Source organism: Brassica oleracea, chromosome C1 (genome assembly GCF_000695525.1).
Source record: "Brassica oleracea var. oleracea cultivar TO1000 chromosome C1, BOL, whole genome shotgun sequence".
NCBI lineage: Eukaryota > Viridiplantae > Streptophyta > Magnoliopsida > Brassicales > Brassicaceae > Brassica > Brassica oleracea.
This window is the reverse complement of record NC_027748.1, coordinates 16,606,522-16,617,708: the sequence shown is the minus strand read 5'-3', so window position 1 is coordinate 16,617,708 and position 11,187 is coordinate 16,606,522. Positions and strand designations below refer to the sequence as shown.

The window sequence follows — 11,187 nt, the reverse complement described above, 5'->3', positions numbered from 1 at the left end:
CCTATCATGATCTACCATCTGATCCTCCAGAGGGATTTCAGAATGCAAATGACTCGGTTCATCTCTGTTACCAACATTTTCAACCCGATTACTACTACTAGCTTCATTCCTACTATCACCCTCTCCATGGTGAAACCAGATGTAGTAATGTGGAGTAAATCCTCTATTTACTATATGTTTCCAAACTGTTTCACTCTGAGCAAACTTGGTATTCTTGCATTTACGACAGGGACAAAACATTTTACTTGTTTCTTGCGTGAGAGATGTATTTCCGGCCTGGTACATGAATGTTTATGCTCCGTTGAGAAATTCACTTGTCACTCTTCCTGCAGAATCTTTGTGTGTGCATACATCCAACTCCGAAACTCATAGATATCTCGAGACATTTTTAACTTTTTTTTGTTTTTTTTTTGTTTTTTTGTGCATTTGAGAATGAGAGAGAGGAGAGCATATTTATAAGAAAATTTCGATTTTGGTAGGTGGAAATGTTACGACCAATTTATGTTACCATAAACTTTACTACTAATTTACAACTGCATTCCTCGTAATAAGGTCGTTAATTAGATGGAAAATATTATATTTAAAATAGACGTAATTTACCGACGTGTTTACGACGAAACCAATGGTCATCGTAATCTAGTCGTATAATTATGACTAATTTACGACGAAGACTTTTTGTAGCAATTCTACGACTAGATCGTCGGTAAAAAAACGTTACTTTACGACGAAAACATTTGGTAGCAAATTTACGTCTACTTTACGATGACATTTACGTCTACTTTACGATGACATTATATGTCGTCCTAACTAACGTTGACGTAAACATCATGTTACATTACGACGACACTATTGTAGTCGTAACTCTTGGTCGTTATGACCACGTTTTTTTGCAGTGAATGCATCAAAATGGTTTTAAAAATCTAAGTGCTTGTGGCTCGAAGTGATGAAATAGAATAGAATGTAAAATTGATAGAAAACGACATCACTGGAGCATGAGATGGGATTTGATGTGTTATTGATAAAAGAAAAAGAAAAAGAAAAAGAAAAAGATAATATGAATACTGTAGTGGTGTCTAGGTTTCGGAGTTACATCAACAATTTGGAATATTACGTGACATCATCATGAGTATTCTCCGTTGTCTTTTCTCGCCACAGATTTCGTAACCAACTCGTCCACAAACTCTTGAAAGTTCCTATCCGATGATCCACCGTACGCCACGGCTGCCTCCGCTTCTTCCTTCCACCTCCGCGCGCTTTCTCTAAGCTCCACCGCCTTTTCCCCAACGGTGGCCTCAAGCAGCTTCTCCGACACAACCTCCCTCAGAACAATCTTCTCCTCAGCCGCTCCGCGACCAAGTCTCACTCCTGTCTTGAAAACATCAACCAAGTACACAGCATCAGTAACCTGATCTCCCCACATCGGAAAACAGACCATGGGAACTCCCGAAGACAGAGCCTCCATTGTCGAGTTCCATCCGCAGTGACTTAAGAAGCAAGCAACCGCAGGATGAGCCAACACTCTCTCTTGAGGACACCATTCAACGATCTTCCCTTTCTCTTCAAGCTCAGGAGGCAAAACATATGGTTTCACGCTTGACCCTTCCATAGGAGGCCGAACCACCCATAAGAACGACAAACCAGAACACAAAACACCATGAGCGATCTCCTCGAACTGCTCTTGCTTCAAGTGGACTATAGTCCCAAAGGAGATATAGACGACTGAGGATGGTTCTCTCGAGTCGAGCCACTCCATGCAGTCACTCGCTGGGGCAGAGATGTCTCCCTTAACGTCAGAGCTTATGGTTTGAGCCATCTTGAAGAGAGGACCGAGAGGGCTAAACTTGACTTGAGGACAAAGGTTAGACATGTGGTCAATGATCTCTTTTTCTAGTTCTTGAAAAGTGTCGATGAAAACAAAGAGAGGCTTGTGGTTTTCAAGTCGCTTGAGCAGGTCTAAAATGACTTCTCCATAAGCTGCAAAGGGAGATGAAGGGTGAAGGAAGCTTGGGATCTCGTCATGCTTCAACAACGGTAAGCTTGGGATTTCAACGTTAATCTCCGGCTCAGTTTTGGTCGGAAACTTAACTAACCGGTGGTGGTAATAATAATAAGCGGTGAGACAAGCGCAAGACTGGACCCAAAGAACAGCCGAAGGGATAAGAAGCTCATCAGCCACGTCACACACCCACGGCACAAAAGCGTTGTTTATAAGACACCTCACAGGTTGCTTTTCCTCTTGCTCGTTTCTCTTGATGAGGTTCTTGATCTCCCGTTTTCCGACAAGTTCAAGGTGTGGTCGGAAGGCTTGGAAGTTGGTTCTTTTTTCGTCATCGTCTGCTAACCCATCGTTGAAGAACTCGAACCGGAGGAAACCTAAACCGACCGGTTTGAGCACGCCGTCTTGAATCTTGTTGGCTTGACGCATCTTCTCTCCCCATGGCTGCTCTGTGGTGACAAAGGTGACCAGTAGGCCTTTCGAAGCTATGAGCTTTCCGAGACGAAGTAGAGGGTTTATGTTACCTTGGCCTGGGAAAGATACGAGCATCACATGCTCAAGAGACGGTTCCATCGATTTTTATTTTCCTTATGGAAACTAGAAACTGATTTTATTTTCTTAAAACAATGCAAAGGTGGATTATTTAAGGTGAGCGCATACTGCTTCTCTAGCTTTACCATGATAGTAGATTAAGACCAGCGGTCCGGAGCATTATATATATAAATTATTTTATGTATTTTATGTATTTATTTATTATAAAATAATAAATATATATTGAATAACTAAAAGTCAGTAACTATTATATATATAATTAAATTGGTGCAAACATATAAATCAATTTTATTAATCCAAACAATATTTTTTTTCTATTTGATAGGATATATAATTAAATATAAAAGATATTAACATACATAGTATATTTTTAATATTATTGTTTATTAAATGATGTTTTTCTATTCATATGGTTTTTTTTATCATTTGTTTTTTTTATCATTTGTATCTTTTATAGCAAAAACTTTAAATTACTGATAACAAAATTTTCATTGTGGGATTAACAGTTTTAGTAATTTATATTTTTTTTAAATTAAGTTTTCAATATTTGTTCAAAGCTTTTATCAAAAACAAAATTCAAAGTAAATTTAGAAATTAAAATACTTTAGTATTTTATATGTCATATAGTTTAATTTAAAACTATATATATATATATATATATATTTAATCTTAATAATTAATTAAATTAGACTTTTTACTTATATGATTTTATAATCATTTGTATTTTGTCATAACAAAATTTTTAAACCATGGATCACAAAAATTGAATGTGAGACTGTTAACAGTTTTAGTAATTTATAGTCGTTTTAAAAAATTCAAAAATATACATATACAGAAAAATCTAAAATTTATTATATGGTTAATGTGATTGTTTTAATTTATTTTTAATAATTTTAAATTAAACAAATATGCATGATAGAAGATACACTAATTTTTATCAAATCTTTATTATTCAAAATCATTAATTGTCATATATATTTTAGCCATATTAAGCAATTTTGTAACTTTTATTTAAAGAAATAATAAAGAACATTAATAATGAATTTTTGGCTAGCTTAATAGAAAATTTTTATTATATAATTAGATAGAAGTTTATCATAGTGATGACATGTGGTTTCAAAAAAAAGTTGTAATGTTTCTCAATTAATATATAGGGGATATTGAGTGTGAAAAACAATACACAACGTAAACAATACTATTATGAGAAATTGGCAAATATAACCATGAAGAAAAAATTAATTAGGCAAATGACCCTAGCAACTAAATGGCTAGGATACACAATATATATTTGTATTAATTGCAATTATACCCCTCGGTATAAGCATATGTAGTGGTTTTGTTTTTTTTTTGTTTTTTTTATTTTCATGTATAATGTTTTCCCGTCTAATCTTATTTATCTTCTAGATTCTTTAAAAAAAAATTATTCAGATTTATAAAATACTCACAAAAATATAGATTTTTTCCTATTTATGATGTGTTTTGAAAATTTTATATATTGTAACATTTGATATATAATGTTAATGTAAGAAAATCGAGTTATAAATTCTATACTGTATCGTAAATTCATATAATATAGTCTAATTTCTACTTCAAATGATATCCTATATTTAAATATATAGATTAGATATTCTTCGGAACGTCTCAAGACCGTCTACTACTTGATCTTAGAAGATGGGCGTCGACAAAAAAAAAAAGATTGGATAATTTTATATAAATTGATTTGTCTTGAGTTTTAACTCAATCAAAACTCTACATCTTCTCTCATATTTTCTATATTTTCATTTTGTTCTCTCTTCGAACAACCAATATGTAATTGGTTATAATATATTGTAAATACTACATACTATTCTATTTTAGTGATACAATATAGTTCTTTACAATATATTTTTCTATTTCATCTTTCTCCATCTTTTTTTTCTCTTCATTCCTTCTTATTCTCCTCATTCTTCTTGTCCTTCTTTTTTTTCCTCTTCTTTTTTCAGGTTGACTAGGGCAGGTTATAGCGGAAAATTGTAATATATTTTGGCCTTTATTGTGTTCCATGAGTTGAGTGTTTTCATTTTGCTTGGGTTGACTAGTACAGTTATTAAGATAATTATGTTTACTAATATGCTATTTGATAAATGGATTATTTTACTATTTGTCAAATGCACATAGTATAATATAGTTTTTAAGATTCATATTACAATTATTATTTTCTTGTGTCAACTCTCCAATTGCTCGAATCTATCTTTTACGCGGCGAGTAAAAGTGTATCCTGTGAGTAAAGAAAAATTCTAAAGCAACGCGTCGAAAAAAACCAAATTATAACAAAATTGTGTGAATATATTAGTCTTTACTACATATCGAACAAATATAATATAGTAAAATCTAGATATCGCATTTGCCAAAAATTCAGGCACAGCAAAGGAAAAAGTGGTATGTTTTCATGCCAAATTGTCACATCAAACCTCCTACTTTATTACATGGTTATTTGCCTAATATTTTTTTCAATATGATTATCCTACCAATTCACCTACTTTTATTTGACCAAAAATTTTACATTTACATGTCAGAAACAAATCAACAATACAGGTATATCATTAAAAATACAATTTATTAATCTATATAAGTATAGGTTTTATCGTTTTCTTGTTTTTTCAGCCGATATTTTCCTCAGTTTATAACATTTTTGCTAGTGATTACTCCAATATCATTTTTTTGTCATTTCACATATTAATCACATACGTCGAGTCAAGTATCTTTTTTGGTTTTTTGGATATCCACTTTATATTGTGAACATGACACAAAATAACAAAAGAAGTAGGATAATTAGTGGCAAAACCAAACACTTCTTCTTAGCATATCACTTTGTAGAATCTTGTACTACCTCTGTGATGAAGGCATGAATTTATGACCATACATATCCCTTTCCAAGTTCCCATTGGTTTCCATCAGTTGAAAATGGGGAATTTTCGTATTTTTATGCATGTTTGTTTATACTACTATGATTAAGATTCCTTAGTTATTAGAAAAGAAATATTTTAAAAAAGCTCTAGTTTTATTATAGAAAATCAAGCAGCTCAAAGAGCTTTATTACGTAGAAAATAAGGTGGTGTTATTCAATCATGCATTTTAATAGAGTTTAAATCTAAACACAATCTACAGTTATATGAACTAGGATGCTGACCTCGCGCAAGCACGGAGATTTAGTTGTAATTTGTAAATGATGTTTTGGTATGTGATAGTGACACAATAGACAAAGTTACAGTATCTCAAATTATACCTTAAGCAAAAGTTACGTAAAGAATACATCATAACATTTGAAATCGATAAAACTTTGATTATTGTTTATTTTTTCATAACTTTTTCCAAAGTGGAATTGGAACATCGAGTTTTTGATACATCAAATGAGAAGCCAAAATCTATAATATAACAACAACATGAAGCATTTCATGATAAACAAAACATTTATGTAAGCCAAACTTAAGATCTCATTAACCTTATCCATTTTGTTCCCAGAACGCTGCTTGTAAGCAACAAAAGTTGCTTTGGACTGGTAACTACTGATGGCTCCTAATATGTACAGAACATGATCATTATCTGAGTGTTTTTGTTATAGCTTCACGTAGCATTAACCAATTATATTGTAGCTTCTATGTTAACCCTTTGTCAAATCTGAATGAAGTTGCCAATGATACCAGCAACTGTGAGTTTTTGTATCAGACTTGACCTTTTAATGAAACAGCTAGAAGACAAAAAAAAATCAAATTTGATAATTGAAAATGTATGAGAAAAACCTTTGCAAGACCAAAAAGACACAGATGGAGGGATGAGTCAAAGAGAGAACACTAAGCTTTCTTCACAGCAATCAAACATGATCACATTTAGACTTAACCACTTACCAAGCAAATCAGATAAAACTGTAGCGTTGTATGCCGCATTCCACATCTCTATCTCCTTTAACGCTTTCTCCTTCCTCTCCTTACTCTCTTTTTCTTCTCCAAACTCTGACTCATGTTCATTCTCCGGTTTTTTTCCTTTTCTACCTCAGGCTCCTTCCTTGGAGGCACAACTATCTTATCCTCCTGATCCACCGCTGCTTCACCTGACTAAGTCCTAAAATTAACATTTAAAAAATCCAATTAAAGTTTTGAGATTTTGACGGTGTCTATGGATCTCCTACCAAATATTTACGAAATCAGGCCTTACCTTGAAGAATCTGTCGTTAGTTTCTCCTACATCTCCAGCCATTGGAAAGCATCACCAAATGGATCCGAGACGAAATGGATCCGAGAAGAGGGGGGATGTGGAGGGTCCGTAGGGATCTTGAATGGAGGATTTATGGGAGAACATTGAAGTACCAGCACTCTCATCGGAGGCATTATGCGGGAGGAGTTGGGGGAGAGGAAGAGAATCGATACGGCGATTAGGGTTAGGGAGGATGAGTAATTTTTTTTTAAAGAGAAACGGGATCGAGACGACGATATAACACGACCCGTATCAAGACCGGCTCTGGATTGGGCTGCGAAATGGTTTAAATGGGCTGGGAAGGAAACTTAACTTTTTTATTCCAAGCCCAGTCTGCAATGACCTGGCAGACTGATTGTGGAGAATATTTATGCCCATGTGGCACCCCTTAGAAGCTCCAAAATTAGCCTCTTTTATATAGTAGTGATGATGATTATAAATTCTATTTTAAAATATAATATTATTCAATTAATGATTTAAATCCAATTTTAAAAATCTATTAATATTCAACTTTTAAAGATTTTTTTTTTTTTTTTTTTTTTTTGTATTTCGGATTGATTTCAAATCATTTTTTATGGAATCTCATGAATAAATGAATGAACTCAAAATCCAATGCATTCAATATAGATTTTAGAATTCTTTTTATTTTGGCATTCGGATATTCGGTTCGGTTTTGGGTAGGAACCATTTGGTTCCGGGTATATCTGATAAATTATTCTTATATCCAATAAGTACTTATGAAATTTTGGTTCGGTTTCAGTTCGGTTTCGGGTACCCTTTTAATATATGAATCAAATATATATATACAAAATATATTAGTTAACATGTTAATCTAAGTGATGTAATGGTTACACACTTGCATATTCGTGAATCCAACCAGAGTTCGAGTCACTAAAGTGCTAGTTTTATAAGTATTTATTGTATTTTAATATAGAAACTAGATTTTGACCCGCGCTTCGAAAGCGCAATTTTTTTTTATTATAAACAAATTTTAATACAAATTAATATTTTGAAATTGTTATATATTAATATACTACAAAGTCGTATTATATCAAAGAATGAATTTTTAAAAAATTATATAATTTATTTATTAGTTTATTTGAAATTTTGTATGTACAATTTTATTTAACTCTCTCTTAGGCATGAGATATGAGTCCTACTCGAAACCGATTGGGTACCCAAAGTATCCAAAATTTATTTTTGGTTTATTAGTTATATTTATGTATTTTAGATATATTTTCGGTATTCTATATATTTTTAAGTTTTGGGTTTAGGGTTAATTAATACATGTATATTAAGTCCTTAAAATGTTGTGATGAAAATGCTATATGTAAGTTTGCTATAATGTTGTCATGTATGTGATGACCCACTTAAATAATAGATGTCTATGATTATATGGATCTTAAAATCTTGTTATGGTGTATAATGTTAGTTCTTTGATTTCTCAGATTGGTGAGTGGTGGTTTAAACAATGTCTAGCTTGGCCCGCATGGTGGTATGAACATGACGATACTTGGGGAAGATGTTCACGTAGGTGATGAGTGTAAAATCGAGATACAACAAAAACACAAGGCACAAAGTAATTCCAAGAACTCGTATATCTTTTATTAGAAATCCTTTAAACAATCTCTTACAGATTTGTTTGATCCGAATTACACAACTAGACACAGATCGATTTCTAACACACTCAACTTGCTTGACTCAACACCTGTTGATCAAGTCTACCAATTCACTCAGCTATGAAACCCCAAAACCCTTTGTGTTTCTCTATGAGAATTACAACATAAAAGCTCTAACCCTAATATTAGGTAAAGCCACATTATATATTAAATAATCTTTTCCTATTATCTAATATAATATTTCCTATATTTTAGCATCACCAAATCTTCCAAATTGTGATCTAATAATATTCCTTTAATGCTTATTTCGTCAACCAAACATACAGAAATATCACACATCATCGCATCTTAACATTTCATTTTATTCTCCGAAACATGTGTCACACATTACTCTCCATGTGTAACACATGTACACGAACCAAAACTCCACCACTGCAGCAACCTATCAAGCTCCAAGTTCTTGAGCTTACATTCTCCCCCTTTTTCATTGAGTTTTACAACTCAAGCTCAATAACTTCTAAGCACAATATGCATCATACATCCAATCAAAATATTAACTTAAACTCCCCCTGAATCAAGTACCATCTCCCCCTGCTTGAGTGAAAAACTCTGTGAAAAACTTCATGATACTTGTTGGACCATCAAAACTCTCAAATACCTCCTAGGCCATCGAACTGGTTCTTCAAGTTCAGTATATTGAGCAACCATTCGAGTGTATGACACATTGGTATGCTCATGTGACACACCTTTCGTAAACTTGGGATACAAATCATTCTTAGCTATCGATACCTGTTCATACCTTCTAGGGTCCACATAACAAATGTCCATCCTCCAAGCTCGCTCAATCTTGTTTCTCCGAGAATAACATAAAGCAACACTATGTCCAATCTTACCACAAAAGTGACAGCCATTCCTTCGCTTAGCAACAACTTTTATATCTTGTATCTTTGGAATAGCAATCTTTGCTTGAGTTTCATCCTTTCATACAACTGAAACAGCTGGGACTGAGGGTGTTACAAAATTGATTTCTTCATTCTTCTCAACCGTGTGAGAACTAGTTCCATGATGACCTCGCTTTCTACAGAACAAGCCTCCATTCCCACAAGCTGTGTTTTGATTCTCTTTAGTCTTTGTCACTAATCCTGATTTTTTTTCAGCTTTTGGTTTGTCATCTGATTTTACTTCAGCTTTTATGAACCTTATTCCTCCAGCCTCGTCATAATCTTGTGAAGTCGATCCTTGATAACCCAAACCCCAATTAATTTTTGGAGACTGCCCCATTGACAACATTCTTACTTTCTTGTAGTTCTCAGTAAGTTGTCTTTTCAGAAGTTGACTCTTCTCAAGTTCTTGATTCAGCAGCTATTTCATCTGATGAAACTTTATTTCAGACTCTTGTTGAACTCGGTTCTGCTCTGCGATAACTCTCTTAAGAGATTGAAGCTCATCTTCCTCATCATTCTCTGTCATCCTACACTTTGATTCACCCTTCGTGTCAATCTGTTCCATCTCTAGGATGTTGACTTGAGCTTTTAACATAGCTTTATCCTTGATGAGCTGCAAGTTTTCGTGACTGAGTTCTGCAAACTTACCAAAGAGAACCTGATACTCAGCTTCAAGATCCACATGTAGATCACTTTCTGTATCATTGTGTGACGCATCAGAATTGGTGTGTGACACACATGATGCACGAAATTCACCTTTAGTGATGTCTTTTTCAGACCCCATAACTCCATGAAGAGCCACAAAATTGAGAGCATCTTCTTTTCTCTTTGCCTTCTTATCACTGCAACTTCTCTTCATCTTCATCTTCTTTGTGTTCACACACTCTGATTTTATGTGCCCATAACCATTACATCCATTACACTTGATTTCTTTTCTCTTGAATGATGGACAATCTGTTTTGACATGTCCAATACCATGACAATTAAAAGACACCCCTCCCTGCATTTTATGTCTTTCTTCTTTTCTAGGCACTCTGTCGTTGGACATCTTATACAAGAGATTCATGGTTTCTTCAAGTTTCTGAATCATCAGGTGAATAGATTCTTCAAGTTTTTGAGCTCTTTGGATGTCTTCATCAATTGTAACTCTAGAGTCTTGAGCAGGCTTTGAAAACTTAGATTCCAATTCCATCTCCTCAGCCTTTAATATCCCTTCTACTAGTTCATCGGTGTTCATCGTCAAGTTTATTGCCGCTTTATGTGCTGCAAACTTAGTAGGTAAACATCGCAAAAGTTTCTTCACCAATTTTGCATCTCCGTATTTTTTACCTAGAACTTGTGCTTCATTGGCTATGGAGCTAAGCTTTGCACTTAATTCTCCTATCTTCTCATATCTTGTCATCGTCACTCATCCTTATGTCTTCAAACTGTGATGCAAGCAAGTCCAATCTTATCCTCCTAACATTCGCAGTACCCTCAAACGCATTTTGTAGTATATCCCAAGCCTCCTTAGCTGATTCACATCCCTGTATAAGCTCAAATTGCTTTCCATCTACAGAACTGAAGATTGTATAAGTGCTTTCACATTAAACTTTGAAGCTTTTTCTCTGTTGCAGTCCACTTTGACTTCGATTTAAGTGTCTTCAAGCCATCTTCTTGCATCAACCACGGTTCTTCCATCCAGATTGAACAACTGTCCATATATCTTCATCAGCTACACGTAAGTTTGCTCTCATTCTCACTTTCCAATATCCATAATTCACATCATTCAGCAGAAAAATATTGTGTGCCAGAATCTCCATATTCTCTTCTCAGGATCTCACCTTGGTTCGAAGAACCTTCCTTC

At 34.0% G+C, this 11,187-nt stretch overlaps 1 protein-coding gene across 1 annotated transcript; it reads right to left on the bottom strand.

Moving 5' to 3' along the window:
* Window positions 1–993: 993 nt before the first annotated feature.
* LOC106323257 (UDP-glycosyltransferase 84A3-like) lies at window positions 994–2,689 on the bottom strand. Its single transcript, XM_013761413.1, has one exon. It carries the CDS (start codon window positions 2,567–2,569, stop codon window positions 1,121–1,123), a length of 1,449 nt encoding a protein of 482 aa, XP_013616867.1. The 5' UTR covers window positions 2,570–2,689; the 3' UTR covers window positions 994–1,120.
* Between the last annotated feature and the right edge of the window lie 8,498 nt (window positions 2,690–11,187).

What these genes read in the sequence shown, in the direction of transcription:
- LOC106323257 (XM_013761413.1), bottom strand. Translation starts at nt 2,569, where the DNA reads ATGGAACCGTCTCTTGAGCATGTGATGCTCGTATCTTTCCCAGGCCAA.